Source organism: Plutella xylostella, chromosome 12 (assembly GCF_932276165.1).
Source record: "Plutella xylostella chromosome 12, ilPluXylo3.1, whole genome shotgun sequence".
Taxonomy (NCBI): Eukaryota; Metazoa; Arthropoda; class Insecta; order Lepidoptera; family Plutellidae; genus Plutella; species Plutella xylostella.
In genome coordinates, this window is record NC_063992.1 from 10,639,122 (window position 1) to 10,657,634 (window position 18,513).

The following is an 18,513-nucleotide window of genomic DNA, read 5'->3' on the forward strand; positions in this document are numbered from 1 at the left end:
TTGAGTCAGCTAAATCAATATTTATTGAATAGTTTAGCAAGTCATCTTCTACACTCTACATTTATATTCTTTACATTTAAAGTATAGCGGGACGGTTCTATCACCTTGGTGCATGGACACAAAAGCAGAAATGTTACAATGATATGTTTAAAATGCACCTTCACACTTCAAATTATATTTGATTCAACATTGCTTAACTGAAACTAACATCTGTAGATACAAGTTCAATTTTAGATATGCAAGACTGGTAAAAACTTATAATGTCATTGTAGAGAATGGTAATGAGGTCACCAGAAATAAACTTAGAGTGAGACATCTCAGAGGAATATTGGCAATCACATACAAATTTGAACACAACAAAATGACCAATAGTAGGAAGCATATAACAATGATTGTGCTGGAAAGACTTTGTGAAGGAGACCTGTATCATTGATGTGTGCAATTTATGGGCAATGTTACGTCTGCAGCCAGTGGAACATGAGGCTGTGCACGGTCTGGTAGTCCAGCTCCGCGTTGGGGGAGCTCAGGAAGTCCTTGAGGCTGATGGAGACGTTCCCCGCGCAGGCCTCCTTGAGCTCTGCGGCGGAGTGCGCCGAGTTGTCGTCGGACGCGCAGTCGGAGGAGCCGGGGCCCGTCTCCCGCCACTTGTCGTCGTACGTCAGGTCGCACAGTGTCGGCGGCTCGTCACAATCACTAAACTCCTCCTCCAACATCAAGGTATGCGACTTGGACCTCATGTGATCACTGTCGCCCGAATCACGACTCCCGCTCTCATTCTGTCTCCGCGCATTCTTCAAGGCTCGGTAACGCCTCGATCTCTCGCGCTGCAGCCTCCTTTTCCTCTCGTCGGCCTTCTCGAGTTCCTCCGTTGTCTTTTTCAATGAGTTCTTACCAAAAAAATATCTCATGAAAGATTCATCACAGTTCCTTTTAGATAAATAGCTCGCCATCAACTTGTAATAGTACTGATTATCCATCGTTTCTGTTTGATTAAGACGATATTATTCAAAAAGCAAGTAAAACATCAAAGAAATTCTGGAAATTGCGAAATAAAACAAAAAATAATGAGAACGCGACATTTGCTGACGTGACGTCATTGACACATGTTGACAATGACAGTCCACAGAACAAATATTATTGGGAATGAGATGAATACTCGGAATACTGATTCTAAGCATTTGATGAAAAGCAAGACGGATGCAGATCCTAATTTAAGGGCTTCTATGCACTGTCGGATTAGCCGCAATGCGGACAGCCATTAAAGCTGGGTCCAGACATGTATCCTTTGCGCGATCCTATCACCGTACCGTATCTGCGTATTGTATCAAGTTTTGGACGCCTCCGATTTGCTCTGTATCCGTATCTTCACTCTTTTGATGATCGGGCAACAATCGGGAAAAACTGATATAACAGCGTATCGTGATCGCGTATCATTAACCGTCCACATATGCGATCATGATACGAGTACGATACGGTACGGATACGGTATCGATACGGATCGGGCAAATGAATGATCAGAATGATACAACGTAGACCGGGCTTAATTTAATCTCGTTGACCGAGCAATGAAGTGGATGGTGGCATTTATGTCGCCAAAGTTCTTGTAACGTTAATGTTGCAAATGCAGCATTATTTCCTGTTCCAACTGTGATCCCATTATGGATAACGAATACACTTAATATACAATAAATCCTCGATTACAAAGTACAATGTACTCTTCTATGCTAGATTTTTAAATATGGTGGTACAATGTGGTTAGAAAATAAAACCTTAATTTTCTGTTGTAAAAAATATATTTAATTTTCATAGTTTCACCTACCTAACCTAACACAAAATCATCTTAATTAATACCCTCTTAAAAAACAGCTATCTCAGTCCTTTTAACTGCGGCCAACCCATCGTCCCAGGTCAGCAGAACATTGAACGACAAAAAGAGAGCGACGGCCGACAGAATGTGCCACAGATCATGAGCATCGTAGAACTCTAGCACCATGCACTGATGGTTCATTTCTCTAGATAAGGCGGGAGTGGTCGACCAATCAGTGCTTCCGTAGACGAAGAAGTATAAGGCGGGGATCCAGGCGACGGTGGCGCCGCCTAGGTAGCACCACGCGTACCAGCGCGGGCGCTCGCCGTTGAGCAACTTCATCACGAGATAGAAGGACATGTAGAGAAGCGTGTTGATGAGAAGTAGCTCGAGGAGGTGGCTCGCTATGTCGGCGCTTTGTTTCCACAGTCTGGGGAAGAAGATAATGTTAATAGGTAGATGTGAGTGTCTGTCTAGTTTGAGCATAGGATGGGTGATGAAAATAATGTTCTGTCACTTGTTTATTTTACCATAAAGCAATTAATAGAATGTACGGCCCTTTAAGTTGAATGGGCGTTTTTTGGGAGATATTATATATTTTTCACTTGTTTCTGTTGCAAAAAGTTTTGCCGGTTTGGAGGTCTCTATCTACTGTCAGTCTAGTTACCCATAGAGCGCCAGCAGCCAGTTGACAGAGTTGGCTATCAGCAGCAGCACGAGCCGCGTCTTGTACAGCGGCCGCACCCCGCGCCGCGGCATGGCGGCCAGACGCGTCGCGCGACTAATATCATACGAACTTCTCATACTAGCGACTTGCAAGCGTATTCACGGATGATTACTTAGCTACATGCAGCGAGTTTTCGACATAATGTACCTATAGGTACCTAGTTACTGTTACTGATACTTAGTCTTAAGTTAGGTAAATAAGTTACGCAGATAAGTTGGTATTAAGTTTTGATTTGCTAGTTATATTTTATTGATTATTGACTCAGTTTACCTACCATTATTGTTGTAATAAACGTTTAGGTACTGAAAATAAATATATGTATAATAAAGAAGTATTATTTTGAGTTTATGTCGTAAAAACGATTACTTTATGTTATTGCCTACAATTTATGTTATGTAAGAATTACTTTATGTTATTACTTGTGATTTACGTTGCCAAACAAATAATGTTACGATTGTTACCTATTGTTTTAAATTCTATTAAAAGGAATGTTTAGTTTTAAGAAGAAATATGTAATATTATGTTAAGCTTTTTTTCTTAATAAATTTGGTGCGGGGGCGCGCTGCCGCGCTAGCATATAAATGGGTGGTACGCCGTAAGCGGCACCTCACTTCGACTCCAGCCGCCCACGCAGCAACAACTGAAGAAATCGAGCATTTTCACTGAATAGGAATTACCCCTAATCCCTCTCAGTTACAAAATACAAAATGACGCTTCTATTCGCGGAGGGTTCGTTGCGCGTCTGCTGTGAAGACGCTTGCAAGTCGCTAGTATGATAGAGTGCGTATAAGTAGTTACCCATAAAGCGCTAGCAGCCAGTTGACAGAGTTGGCTATCAGCAGCAGCACCAGCCGCGTCTTGTACAGCGGGCGCACCCCGCGCCGCGGCATGGCGGCCAGACGCGTCGCGACCGATATCATATACCTCATCATTCAGCCGCGGTCAGCAGGGAAGTAGGAAGGACGAGTGTGTACACACAATACTTCTCATGCCGCTGTCACTGGCACTCACGTTACCTGGCGCTTCCGCGAGCGTATTCACAGCGGAGCGGCACGTATATGTAGTGAGTTTTCGACGTAATGTACTTACATTAGTTACTAAATAAATAACGGCGTCGACGCTTCTATTCGGAACGTATTCGCTGCGTCTCCTCTTCGCTGTGAGGACGCTCGCAAGCCGCTAGTATAATATGGCTCACTAAGTCTGTAGGTATAGTTACCCATATAGCGCCAGCAGCCAGTTGACAGAATTAGCTATCAACAACAGCACGAGCCGCGTCTTGTACAGCGGCCGCACCCCGCGCCGCGGCATGGCGGCCAGACGCGTCGCGCGAACAATATCATAGGACCTTATCATACTAGCGACTTGCGAGCGTATTCACAGCGGAGCGGCGGCGAATTCATCGATTAGCTATATACGAAATTGCACCGACGCTTCTGTTCGCAGCGAATTCAATGCGCGGTGGGTTCGTTGCGCGTTCGTAACGTATTCGCTGCAGCTCCCCTCGTGAGGACGCTCGCAAGCCACTAGTATTCTGTCGCTGCGTCTAGAAGCGTCGACGCCATTTTGTATTTTGTAACTCGTGTAAGTAGATTATGTGCAAAACTCGCTATAGCTCATAGAGTTCGCATATTTACCCATAGAGCGCCAGCAGCCAGTTGACAGAGTTAGCTATCAACAACAGCACCAGCCGCGTCTTGTACAGCGGGCGCACCCCGCGCCGCGGCATGGCGGCCAGCTCGCGCGCCGCGCGCTGGAGCGTCTCGCGCTCTGGAATGGAAGAGGCATTATTATTTACTAACAAATAGAATACAGAATATAAATAAACTAGCTTTTCCTACGAGCTTGACAAAGTTTTCCCGTGGAAATTCCGTGGTAAGATGTAGCCATGTGTTAATCCAGGGTGTCAGCTAACTCGATACCAAATTTCATTAAAATCGGTTCAGCAGGATGACGTAACAAACATACACACACACACTCATACTCACAAACTTTCGCCTATATAACATTAGGATTACCAGAACATAGAATATAAATAAATGAAAGACGCGGAAGACGCACTGGACAATAGTTTTCCATGGCACTTGCTTTCAAAGACGCGCGATGTGAGTGAGCGCGTAGAAATTGGTACTTTTCTATACTCTCGGAAGGAACATTAATTCACTCTACGAAGGCATCTCACGTAACGTTTGACTTTGCCCTAAATCACGGTTTTCGTCTGTTCACTAGTTGCGCTCCCACACTGAGCGACTAGTGGCGCCCTCACACAGCAACATAGATTGGTGGCGCCCCCACACTGCAACACCCTGTAGACAAGTGACTAGTGGCGCCCCACACTCTGGTCTGCACTCCACAGCAAATACCTACTTCTCTAGTATAGGTAAAAACCTGGCTGAAGAGATTACAAATAATCCTCCCCTTTATAATGTGACACCCCTCTCTAGCACTAACCCCCAACAACAAAATTCATTTGTATTATTGGATACTGATATTTATGAGGTTCAAGGTATTATTATGAATTTAAAAACGAACAGCGCAAGTGGATGGGATAATATTCCTACAAAGCTTTTGAAGCTTGCTAGTCACATAATTGTGCCCATTATTTCTCACCTCATAAATATTTGCTTCAAATATGGAGTTTTTCCATCAATATACAAACATGCAATTATTCTTCCTATTTATAAGTCGGGGAAAAAAACTGATATCTCTAACTATAGACCGATTGCCATCCTACCCGTTATTTCAAAAATCATAGAGAAAGCCCTGAATAATCGCCTCGTCTCCTATCTCTCTAAATTCAATATATTATCCCCCAATCAGTTTGGATTTCAAAAAGGTGTCTCCACAGAAGATGCTGTATGCTCTCTAACAAACCTTATTGTTGAAAAACTGGACTCACGTACCAAATGCTTAGCTGTGTTTCTCGACCTAAAGAAGGCGTTTGACACGGTGTCAATTCCCATACTTATATCGAAACTTCAAAAAATCGGCATCAGAGATGTAACTTTGAACATTTTCCAAGATTACCTATCAAATCGCGTACAGCAAGTCAAACTAAATGAAACTTTGAGTTCTTGCTCCTCAATAGAGTACGGTGTTCCGCAGGGTAGTGTCTTAGGACCTACCCTGTTTTTGATTTATATAAATGACCTATGCAGTATGAGTCTTGAAAATGGCAAAGTTTTTACTTATGCCGACGACACAGCCCTTGTTTTTTATGACTCCTCCTGGTCTGATCTAAAGTCAAAAACAGAAACTGGACTTCGACAGGTTGCCAGCTGGCTGCACAACAATCTTTTGACCCTTAATCTATCAAAAACTAATTATATTTCATTCTCGATTCTAGACGCACATCAACCTGATACTAACTTTAATATTAAAATGCACACTTGTGAGCAATATCCAAGAGTCCTCACAAATTGCAACTGCAGCAACATTTGCAAAGTATCGCAGGTTAAATATTTAGGAATTATATTAGACCAAAGACTCTCCTGGCATCCCCAAATAGACCTTGTGATATCCAGACTCCGCAAGCTTATTTGGATCTTTAAGAAACTTCGACATGCATCCTCTCCTTCTCTTATCAGAAATGTCTACCTATCGCTAGCTCAATCTATTTTATTATATTGTATTCCAGTATGGGGAGGGGCTGGTAAAACCAAATTTCTTGAATTAGAGAGAGCTCAAAGACTTCTCTTAAAGATAATGTTGTTTAAGCCTATGTTATTTTCCACAACAGAACTGTATAAAACAGTGCAAGTGCTTAGTGTTAGAAAACTATATATACTGTCAACAATCCTTAGAAGACACAAATCAACTCCATTTGTAGCTTACAACCGAGCCACAAGAAGAATTCCTGATGTAGCCATGGCCCCTGCAGTAAAAACTAAATTTGCCCAATTTCAATATGTATCAATTTCCATCTACCTTTACAATAAAATTAATAAAAATCTTAACATTTATTCTCTTACATTATCAGAATGTAAATCTATCATTACAGACTGGCTTAATACTCTAGATTACACTAAAACTGAAAGTGCGTTAATAAAATGAAAGAACTTCCTGACTAGCATAAAAGAAACAGTTATCATATATTATGTATACATATAAATAAGTAACACACCCCCCACCCACTCACACACACACACACACACCCACACACCCACACCCACACCCACACACACACACACACACACACACACACACACACACACACACACACACACACACACACACACACACACACACACACACACACACACACACACATACAAATTATGATTATGTTAAATAAGTGTTAAATAATTAATGTTAACCTTACTTGTTTTTATTTTAAATATTTAATTGTTTACCAACTACTTGTTATATTTCTAACTACCTAAGTTTATTGAATTGTATACTAAACGGAAGAGCGGGGCCCCACTGGCACAGGTTTCTTTTAACTTACAAGTGAGGCTCTGGTCACTACTTTGTTACTGAATTTGTAGAAAGAAATAAACTATTCTTTGATTCTTTGATTCTTTGACACTGACCCAGGCGGAACTGCCCCACGTAGTAGATGCGCAGGCTGAGCAGCAGGAACGTGAACAGGTGCAGCACCGTGAATAGAGCCCAGAAGAACGCGCCGCCGCCCAGCACGCCCCACACCACTGCAACAAACAAGATACAATTTATAACTCAGTGATTATGTAAAGTTATCTGGCCATGTAGCACGGGGCGCTATTAAGACGTGACAAAAGTTCTCTTGAGGCTGCGCGATGTGAGTGAGCACCATGCAAAACTCTTGTCATGTCTTAAATGCGGCCCGTACTTACCCTTCTGGTGAACTTATAATTAGTGCTGTAAAGTAGCTGCATAAGTAGCTATTTTATTATACACATATTTTGTACCTTGTCAAACTACCTACTAAATAAAACGTCAATGTTTGAATGAATGAATAGGCTATATATAGCTTATGAGTTTGACTAGGTACAAAAGTTACTTATGCAGCTTCTTATGCAGTATATGTCTGTATAACCATCAAACAGTTATGTTATGCATTGTTGTTATGAAGTTACCAGATATGGCGGTGGTGACCATGGTAGATCTTCACCATGCTCACCACCGCCAGCACGTACTTTATCTTATAATTTATGTATTCTCAAAGCAACCCTGTATACCTATACACTATTCTATCCTCTGTGGGGGTGTCAGTACCTGCATCTGGCTCTCTCGAATGCAATCTTTGTGCAACACATTATACACTCACGAGCAATAAACAAGACCCATTTACAAAAGCACCTAATTACTCCTAAACAGAAAAGCAAGAAAACCTATTAATAACGCATCAGAATATTACAATCTACAAACGTAAATATTTTGATCAAATAAAAAAAAAAATGTTTTTAAAAGTTTGCTATAGACATTTTGTAAGTGTAACTTTTTCATTGCTCGTGAGAATAAGTCTGTATAACCATTGAACAAGTCTCGTCCTCACCCAGCGCGATCATGACGGCCAGCACTCCAAACGTGGCGTGCGCGTTCACGTCGGGGTGCCGGCTCTGGTAGATCTTCACCATGCGCACCACCGCCAGCACGTACTTTCAGAAATATCGACTATGCTGATAATGTAGTTATGAAAAACTCTCAATACCGCGATGTAGGGCAGTGGATAGTGACATCTGTTGGTGGTTACAGGAACTAATACACTAAGATGCATTCAACTAATAAAAACTTCAAACCAGTCTCAAAGCAACTCTATATAATATACACTCACGAGCAATGAACATTTCCCAGAGACAATAGCACCAAATTACTCTTAAACACAAAAGACAAGAAAAACTAGCTAAATGACGCCGTCGCGTCGGCGTCGTCTGCAATATTGAAGTAGGTACGTACGGTGGCCTGCGCCTAAAAGTATGCAGGCGGAGTTTTTAAAATAGCGATCCCTGATGATGAAGGGACCAGCTACATCTGTTATAAATCCGGGGATGTGTTGTGTGTGATATATGTAGCAGTGGTGTTTATGTGGATGTGCTTGAGCAGCATGTGAGCTTGAGATCGCTATTTTAAAATCTCCGCCTGTATACTTTTAGGCGCAGGCCACCGTACGTACATTTAACAACGCGTGAGAATATTACCAACGAAATACGTAATATTTTGATCAAATTCGATTAAATGTTTAAAAAAATTGCGGTCAGACATTTTGTAAGTTAAGTTTTTCATTGGTCATGTGTGTATTATAATAATATGTACCACTATACTATATAACAAGAGAGGTCCTTACCTAGCGCGATCATGACCGCTAAGACTCCAAACGTGGCGTGCGCGCGCGCATTCACGTCAGGGTGCCGGCTCTGGTAGATCTTCACCATGCTCACCACGGCCAGCACGTACATGAACGCCGTGTCTGGAAATAATATAAACCAATGTAAACGTAGGTAAACAGAGGTGTTTAAAATACTATAATAATAGCTATTGTTATCTGGAAATGATCTGCTGATTCCGTTTTCACTAGGGTTTCTGGTGAAAGGACTGAAGGATCAAACATTACGTGAAACCAGCGATCATGATTTGCACCGAGGCTACAATGCGAGGAAATTATCCCACTTTAAACTAATATTATTAAAGCGATAGATTGTGAGTATGATGTATGTTTGTAACTTCTTCACGTCAAAACGACTGAACCGATTTAAATGAAATTTCGTATTGAGTTAGCTGACACCCTGGATGACAGCCTGACACATAGGCTACTTTTTATCCCGGAATTCCCACGGGAAAACTTTTTAAAGCGAAGCGAAGCTTACGGGAACAGCTATAACATACAAACTTACATACTCACAAACTTTCGCATTTATAATATAAGTAGGATGATGATGATGATGATATCCTCACCGAACTGGAAGTTGAGTCTGTTGGGGCACACGTGGTAGCCGGCGGAGAGCAGCCCCACGGCCATCATGCCGGCCCCGAGCGCAGATAGCATGCCGTAGTGCGCCGGGATGCCGTATTCCTGTGGATGACAATGTTTATTTTATTTTTTTTCTTTTATATGCAGCCTGTGTAGTGTCCCACTGCTGGGCAAAGGCCTTCTTATGAACTGACCTTCTATGTGCACCTTTGGTATAATTATGTCTATACAAAATTATTACACCAGAGAGTAATTTGACACATTTGTATTAAGAAAGAGAATAAGAGCCTTACCACAAAAATTTAGACAGTATTTAACAGGTGTTTAGCGCTGTCAAACGCCTACAAATTCTGTCAAATTTCGTTTTAAACACTTGTTAAACAGTGTTTTTGTGGTAGTACAGTAAGATACTTTTTTTTAATAATCTAATTTATTTTATAAGCCATACATCCTAAGATTAAGTCGGCTACAGTAAGATACTTTTGCCAAATACTTTTTGGTAAATTGGTGACCCCGACGTTACATCAGCACAGCATTATTGTATGGTGACCCCGACGTGGTTTTATTTTAATTTTATTTTAGCTTATTGCGTAGGAACCAACAGCTTTTGCACATACCTCGCTCCTAGGGCTCCTAACTCGGCGCGCGCGGCGCCGGCGCAGCTGCAGCATGAACAGCGCCCCCAGCAGCAGGTACGCCAGGTTGGAGAACACATGGGAGAAGTCACTGAGAGCGCCCGCCGCGTGCGAACAGAGGAAGTTGTAGTAGCACAGGTCTAGCGAGCCCGAGTAGTTGAAGAACTGGAAGGGGGTTATGATTGTTGTTATATGAGATAGGTATATTATAAGTGTAGGTACATATATGTATAATAATATGTCCGGTGCATCTAGGCAGTAAGCGTCTCATCTAAATCTAACTGTGACAAACCCTATAATCTATGTCACACTTCGAAAATCGTTTGTTAGGAGATTTCCTTCGCCACCGGTTTTCGAGGATATATTCGGGCATCTTAAATGCAGATTGTATCTTGAAGGCAGATTTATTTTTAACCGAAACCTAACCTAATGTGGCACCAAGCATAATAACAACATAACAACTCTGTCACATGCAGCAGAGCAGTATTCTCGTACTATCATTGAACACTACAATCGGCATACACAGAATTCATCAATCATAACGCGGACGCGTTACACACAACACACATCTTTAAGTCTGTTTTAATAGCAAGCGGATTTCATCACGCACGCGGCATGGCACGCCATTTTACCGCGTCTCGCATGCATATTCCACACGTTACAATAAACACTTGTATGAACGCGTGCGGGGCAATCCCGCTTGCGTGATCAAATCCGCATGCTGCCAATGCCGTGCAATTAGTAAATTTAAAAAACCACTCACAATCTGAAAAGCGGACACAAACTGCAGCACCGGCAGCGCGTAGAACACGGCGACTATATACAGGGTGTGCAGGTAGCGGTCGGACCGCGCCTGCAGCGTGCGCCCGCGCCGCCGCGACAGCGCTGCTAGGCGGAGCGAGGGGGGGAGCCCGTAGGGGGTAGTGGAGGGCTGGAAGGAACACCCTGTGTTAGAGGTAGGTAGAGAGTAGAATAAGGCGACTACGCACGGATGACTGAAAGCGCCTTCAGCGTGCAAAAATGTAGGTGGATGCAACTCGTTCACTTCAAATAAACACACGCATTTAGTAAATAAACTACGGTACACACGTTGCGTAAGGAATATTTATTTTAAAATCATGAATTTCCCGCCATATCAATGTATTAAGTCTCTTAAATTAAACTCTATTGTACCAAGCTTTATAGGCGTGAGGCTGAGAATTAGATATAATAATAGTGGAAAAAATATATGTACAAAAATCAAATAAGCTTCATCCCATGGCTGTTTACCTGCTCTTCATCATTACCAGCAGCTCTCCTATCCTCAGAGTCTGCATGTAGGGTTCCATTGCCCGAATGTACCAGGGTAGCAGGGTTCGTTGAAGCGTCTTGTATTTGCACGCGTCTGTTTGTTGGATCCTGTGGAGATTTAAAATTACATAAAGTTACTTAAGATACCAGCCTACCATGTCATGGCTATAAGCTATTTGTAGTAATATCGTACTTGTTTTTGTTTTTTAAGAACCATTTTTGTGAGTTGTTTGTTTGTGGTAAGGAAAATTTGCCAAAATGATTGGACAATTATTGGCCCAACTTGGATTAAAATATGCTTTTGGCAGCAGAACATTCTCTATATTTACGAACGTGACCTATTTAAATATTATGTAACTGTACGAAGATACGGAACTTACATGCAAACTATTTCCTTGCCTCTCACCATCCGAAGCTAATACCAGGCTGTCAGGATCTTCAGGAGAGATCTGCGTCTCATTAGCCTGGCCATTCTGCACTGGTCTCCCATCCACATCATATGCCTGGCCATTCCGAGCTGACCTCCCATTCGCCTCATCCACCTGGCCATTATGACCAGGTCTCTGATCTCCTGACTCGCCAGCAGTATCCTGGGTCCCACTAGGCTGGTCGTTAGCTGGTCTGCGGTCTACCACGGTGGAAGCGGTGCCAGCCTCCTGCTCCTCGTCTGAAGAGTTACTGTCCTCGCTACTGTCGAATGTTGCCGCTGTGGGTAAGAGGGGGAAGTAATAGTGATATCTGGCCATGTAGCACAGGGCGCTAATAAGACGTGACAAAAGTTCTCCGTCGCGCTCACTCTCGAGGCTGCGCGATGTGAATGAGGGCGATGCAAAATTTTTGTCACGTCTTAAATGCGCCCCGTACTAGCGTGACATGCGTGTCTTGTGCCCCGTGTTAAATAGATATGCTACCTATACCTCATTCGGGGAAACGACGTAACAGTACTAAGAATATACGAAAGCATATGATTGGTCATAGATAAGACGCTAAGGCGCGTTTACACTGTAGGTCTTAATTAGTCTGTCGTTGCTCTCTGTACCGTTCGCACGTCTCCCGTGTATCCTCTCGCTCTCACCCTCGTCAAAAATGGACCACAACTTTGAAAATTTTAATGAATCATTTATTATAAATGTAAATGATAGGAGTGATGAGTCGTCAGAAAGAGATTAATAAAAAATATTATTATGAACATACACAATTTTATTTCCTACTCCATACTTTAATTCAGAAGTGTAGACACGGCTTTACAATTTTAGGTAATCACGTGGCCAAATGGGCATGGCTAACTCATTTGTCGTCTTTGTCTTTTGTATGGAAATGTGGGACAAAGAGGGCGCTTTGCTACGTCGTTTCCCCGAATGAGGTATAATAGTAATTTACATAAGATGTAAAGATAAAGATAAAAGATAAAATACTCTTTATTGCACACAAAAAGAAACAGTATTACAAACATGAACAGAAAATAAATAGCACAATCGGCGGCCTTATTACTAAAAGTAATCTCTTCCAGACAACCAAATTGAAAGGACATAGAAATAATGAAAAAGGGTAGCGTGTGAAAATAAGAGATAAAAAAAAAAAAAAATATGTGGGGACATCTCACACACGGCCATCCGACCCCAAGCTAGGCTAGATATTTATAAACTACATTAATATAAAGTATAACGATATGTAAATACCTACATATAATAATATATAAAACCTACATAGTTAATAATAAATATATACCTATATATTCTATAATAATACATAAATATTATTAAAAATAAATAAATAATTGCTGGTGCATTCTAATCAGGATAAGATAAATTTAAGTAGTGCTGTCGGAGCTTGTTTTTGAAGGATGGTAGAGAGGGTGCGAGTCTGATTTCAATGGGCAGATCGTTCCATAATTTAACAGCCTGAAATGTGAATGAGCCCTCATAAAACACAGTTGTGCAAGATGGAACATGAAGGCGAAGGTTATGAGATGAACGTAGTGAGCGGCTATGTGTAGAGCATCTCAACTCAAAACGCTCCTTAAGGTATGTTGGGGAACAAGGATTGAACAGTACCGAATAAAGTAGTAATAATTTACCCAATGCTTGTAAAAAAGGTTATGAATACCTATGTATCTACGTAGATAAATATTCCATGCCGACACCACTTACTTGACAGTCGTCGTCGTCGGCGCGACCGCCCCGTGCTAGGCACTCCGTCCGGCACATCTACACCGTTTCTGTCTAAATAATAACAAAATATTAGAGATGTATGTCCTTTATATCCTATAAACCTTTTTATATCCCTACACTAATAATATGTAGCAGGTAATTCAATACAAATAAAATGTAAAATATTAAAGTCGCGCTCGACTTCTAGAGCGCGCTTTTCTCTCTTCTTATCGTACGCGTCTTGCGTAATACGTATGCAGAATTATTTTAGGTACTCATTAAACATAGGTATTGTGTTAAAGAATAAAATATACTTACGTTCATCGTCGACCAAGCGCGCCTTGGGCGACACATATTTGGCGAACCGTGGCCATTTCTGAGCGAACACTAGTGCGAAGAATGCGATGTAGAAGATTCCACAGAACAGCAGCGTCAGCCCCGTGGCCAGCGCGTACTGGGATAGGGTTATTGAGGCCTGTGGAGTGAGAAGTAACATGATATCAAGATTATAATAATATATCAACCCGCAACTTAAACTGGGATACATTATCATCCCATGAAAAATCAATTTTCTTCACTCTTGAATGTAGGCGTGGATTTACTTAAAACGGACATGAAAATAGGACATGTTTACCTCGGGTAAACTCCTTTTTTAGTCCCTCGATCTATTAGCGCCCTCGCCATACTCAACCCTACAATCCAGCCACGGGACCAAATAAGCGGGTTTTATGCCTTGGGTTGCTTCCCATTCTGACGGCACCGTGTAGCTAAGGCGGTAGTGAAGCTGCCTTCGAAGCATGGGGCCGCAGGTTCGAATCCCGCCCAGGACAAACTTCTGTGTGATGAGCATTTGTGTTTGCCTTGTGTCTGGTGGTCGTTTATCTATTTCATATGTATCTGTCTATGTATTTGTGTAGATATAACAGCTGTCCAATACCCATATCACAGCTCTGCCTAGTTTGGGGTTGGATGACCGTGTGTGAGATATTCCAACATATTTATTAATTTCTACTATTCCATCACCTGAACATAAACCGTGATGCTTTTCTCCCTTCCCCCCCTGGTGGGCTGGCGGCCCGGGCCCCCGAACATGTCCTCCCACAGCCAGTCGTCGTCCGGGCCCGCCTCGCCAAAGCACTCCCGGGATGAGGGTAGTAGCACTACTACCAGGTAGAAGCCGTTGGGGAAGCGGTGACGCTGGAATGGGGGGTAGGAAGAAATTATAACGTAAATTTAGAAATATTCTAAATGTATTCTAAATTTAAACATATAGAGTTGGGCCAATTTGGTACAAAATTAGCACGAATTTGTATATTGGCACAAAATTTGCTTTTAGGAGCGCTACACTTTATCAGAATAGGATTCGCAAGTATATCAATAGTCAAGAGCTATTAAAAAAAAAAAAATTCAGGAGGTCGGGCACATGAACCTGCCTTCGTTTCGCCAACTGCTGATTTCTCCCGTGTATACCTATGCCTATGTCCAGCAGTGGATTATTACGTTCTGATGATGATGATGATTATGTGCTAGTAGGTAATAATCCGAAAACGGCGATACGCTTCGTGACATCATATGAGTTCAAAATAAGTGTGTTGACAACTCCTTCGGGGATTAAAGTATAATACATATTACGTACATATACTCGTATGTAGGATGATGATAGGTACATGGTACATACCGGCACATGTACCGCGGCGGAGCGCAGCATGGTGAGGCGCCAGCCCGCCTGCGGCAGCAGGGCCGAGGTCTGGAGCACGGGACACTGGAATTAAAATATACATTTATAAGATAAAATATAAAATGCTCGTTATGACACACAAACAGAAACAGTTTCTCAAACATAGAAAAGAAAATAAATAGTACAATCGGCGGCCTTATTATTGAAAGTAATTTATTTACAGTTCTGTTCATGAATGAAGAGCGATATGGCGGTTACAGTTTATGAAAGAATGTTATGGGTGGTTTGGATCGCGTCTGTGTCACAACTTGTGACACACCACTACAAAAGTCGTCACTTGAATATTCTTGTGACTCACAAGAATATTCAAGTGACGACTTTTGTAGTAGTTCTCTCCTAGCTTGGGGTCGGATAGCCGTGTGTGAGATGTCCTAAATGTCCCAAATTTATTATTATTAACTGGAGTGACGGAATGCGTAGTGTTGCACCGTGGGCTGGGTGTATGTATGTATGTATAGTAGTGAACTCACAGTGACATTCTGCAGGGACAGCATGGCGCACACGGCTCGGTGGTCGGACTGCAGTGTGAGCCGCACGCTGCTCTGTCCGTCCCGGAATGCGTAGTGTTGCACCGTGGGCTTAGTGAACGTCGCTAGTATTTCTGTATTCGTCTGGAAACAAAATACAAGATGCGTAAAATAAGTGCACAGGTATTCGTAAGATTTACCATTCTGTGGCGAGCGGTCTAGCGTTTTGTGTAACTAATTTATCCAATCATCACGACCCATCACGTCCCCACTGCTGAGGCACGGGTCTCCTTCCAATGAAGAAAGGTTTCTCAGATACTAAACGGTTCATCAACAGCCGATTGTCCCGCCAATAGAACGATACGTCACTTAATCGTATTGACTGTCGATGAACCGTTCACAATCTGTCAATTTAGTATCTGAGATTAAAACACAGACCATAGCTAGTTACCTGGAACGGCAGTGCGAAGTCCCGGGCGGGCGCCGCCAGCAGGGTCAGCTCCTGCTGCGTGGCGCACGTCGAGCTGATCTGCAGAATGAACGTGTTCTTCACACGGAACGACGACTGCTCACCTGGGAATTTAATAAATACTTTATTTAACACTTAAATTAAATGTTCAGTAAGGTACAGACAGCTGCATGAGTAGCTATACTTCTGCGCCTTAACAAACTGACGAACCGTCAATGTTTCAATGAATGGATAGGCGGTTTGCATGGCGGTTTGTTAGATTGAAACACGATTGAAAGGTACAAAAGTGTACAGCTACTTATGCAGCTGACGGTACATTGGGAGAACTGGGGAGAACGTACACTAAGATTAATAAAGACTTTTAAAAATCAATCAATCTGATCTATAGTAACAACTCTGGTAATACCTAACCGATTTATTTTGCAACATACGCAGATATTATGGAATACAAGATTTCTAGTATCCTCGAATGCATTGACGGATTCACTTATCATACCCTCAGAATAAAAGGGGACTAATTCAAAAAAAATAATTTCGTGCTCATCAGATAAAACATATTTTTTTTGTTTTCTCACAGACATTTGTAACACAAGTTGGTGATAATTACCGCATTCAGTGTTGTTGGCGGTGTCGATGAGGTGCTCGGGGCAGAGCGTGCGGCTCACCTCGTATAGCACCTGGCTGCCCGAGCGGTATGGAAGCTGCCAGGTGCTTATGCCTGTTCAATAAATAAAAGTCATTGAATAAAAGCTGTCTAAGATCGAGCCAGATGGAGAAATCTTCTCAAAGAACTTTGTCCCTGCTGAAGGGCTTACACGGGGCGCATTTAAGACGTGATAAACGCGTAGCCTCAAGAGCGAGCATGACGGAGAAATTTTGTCTCGTCTGAAATACCCCCGTGCTAGCCTTTATAACTGTCATTGTGTCATGTATTAACTCACCTACTCCCTGCCTGGCTGTGATGAGTATGGGCTGCGAGGTATCACCGCCATCAGTCTTTACGTTAATTTGGCTCGGATACTGCCTTTGTTCGAAATTCTGAAATTAATAGAAACTTGTTACAGTGAACAGATATCTGGCCCCCCCTGATATGTTTAGATTTTCTGTTATTCCTAGGTTACCTGAAAGAGATCGCTTTTAGCCATGAGGCCACCTATTGAGTCATCTCCCTTGTATAATTTTTTTTTATTTTACGTTCTGTGAAGTCAGTAAAGTAGTACTTATTCTAATTCTGTAGGCATATCCATATCCGCTTATATCCATTGTAGGTGGATCAAATAACTTCCGTGTTTATAAGCTAACTTTAGCCAATCGCCCAGACCATTACAACAGATTTGTATTTCATAATAAATCCATTTATTTGTATGGGCTCATGCACATGATATGAATACCCTAATGGTTGATATTCAATAGTCTGATTAAAGTAATCTAGCCGAACCTATATTTCATATCGATATAATTAATTTACGCTAAGTTGCGAAATGTAGAGGTATTTTGTAAACTTACCGGTATAAATTCTAAAATATATTCGATGCTGCCATTCATAGATAATACATGTTCTACTTCAAAAGGTAATCTGCAATGTAAAAAAGTTATGATTTAATGCATCATCATATAAAATAATGTTCATTTTCATATTAAAATTTGGGGCTAGCATGAGAGCGATAAACGCATTTTGTGATTTGTCACAGTCACAACTAGTCGCACGTGCTATGCTACACCGTAGGAATAAATTCAAGCTTATTATTATATTCACGAATAATAAAACTGTGCCCTTGAAGTTTCAAGTAACCACAATTTTGGTGGCAAAGTTCTGTATAGTATACTTACTGCATGCGTATAACTTCAACATCATTTTGAGCCAATGAGTGGCCGCACATCAAAACAAAACACAACACTATCAACATCATGGTACACACTTTCATTCACACATCAATTTAATGTTTAACGGAACATCACACTACAAATACACACGTAAATAAACAGAGCCGTATGTAATTGTGTATAAAACGGTAAGCATTTTAGGCACACATCATGCAATCTACATGTTCATTCAATAACCGATAGGTGAATATATGAAGTAACTCTTTAACTTTTTATATCTTATCTATGTGTGTTATCTTTATTCCCAGTAGAAGTGGACACAGTGCTATGGCTATCAGGTATTTCCAGGTAAATTTAGGATTACCATGTAATAAGCAAGAGACTATAGGATTATAGTTTTAAAATATTTAAGTTTCACCACATATAACTTCTTGAAAGGTGCAATGTGAGAATCACAAAAATAAAGATTAGATAAGTTTAAAAATGCTGACCAAATATGAGGTGGAGTAGATAAGAC

General features: G+C 41.6%; 2 protein-coding genes across 2 annotated transcripts; both read right to left on the bottom strand.

The window, feature by feature from the left end:
* Positions 1–1,108, bottom strand: LOC125489277. The gene has a single exon (XM_048624659.1). It carries the CDS (start codon positions 975–977, stop codon positions 456–458), a length of 522 nt encoding a protein of 173 aa, XP_048480616.1. The 5' UTR covers positions 978–1,108; the 3' UTR covers positions 1–455.
* Positions 1,109–1,774: 666 nt separating this feature from the next.
* LOC105393404 (SID1 transmembrane family member 2) lies at positions 1,775–18,409 on the bottom strand. The gene is made up of 18 exons (XM_048624481.1): positions 18,003–18,409; positions 17,679–17,748; positions 17,114–17,210; positions 16,780–16,890; positions 16,155–16,276; positions 15,707–15,847; positions 15,177–15,260; positions 14,522–14,695; positions 13,817–13,973; positions 13,499–13,570; positions 11,755–12,054; positions 10,822–11,102; positions 10,041–10,223; positions 9,408–9,525; positions 8,800–8,922; positions 7,067–7,183; positions 4,172–4,304; positions 1,775–2,237 (listed from the first exon to the last, which is right to left on the bottom strand). The coding sequence occupies exons 1-18, from the start codon at positions 18,095–18,097 to the stop codon at positions 1,856–1,858; spliced, it is 2,760 nt and encodes a 919-aa protein (XP_048480438.1). The 5' UTR covers positions 18,098–18,409; the 3' UTR covers positions 1,775–1,855.
* Between the last annotated feature and the right edge of the window lie 104 nt (positions 18,410–18,513).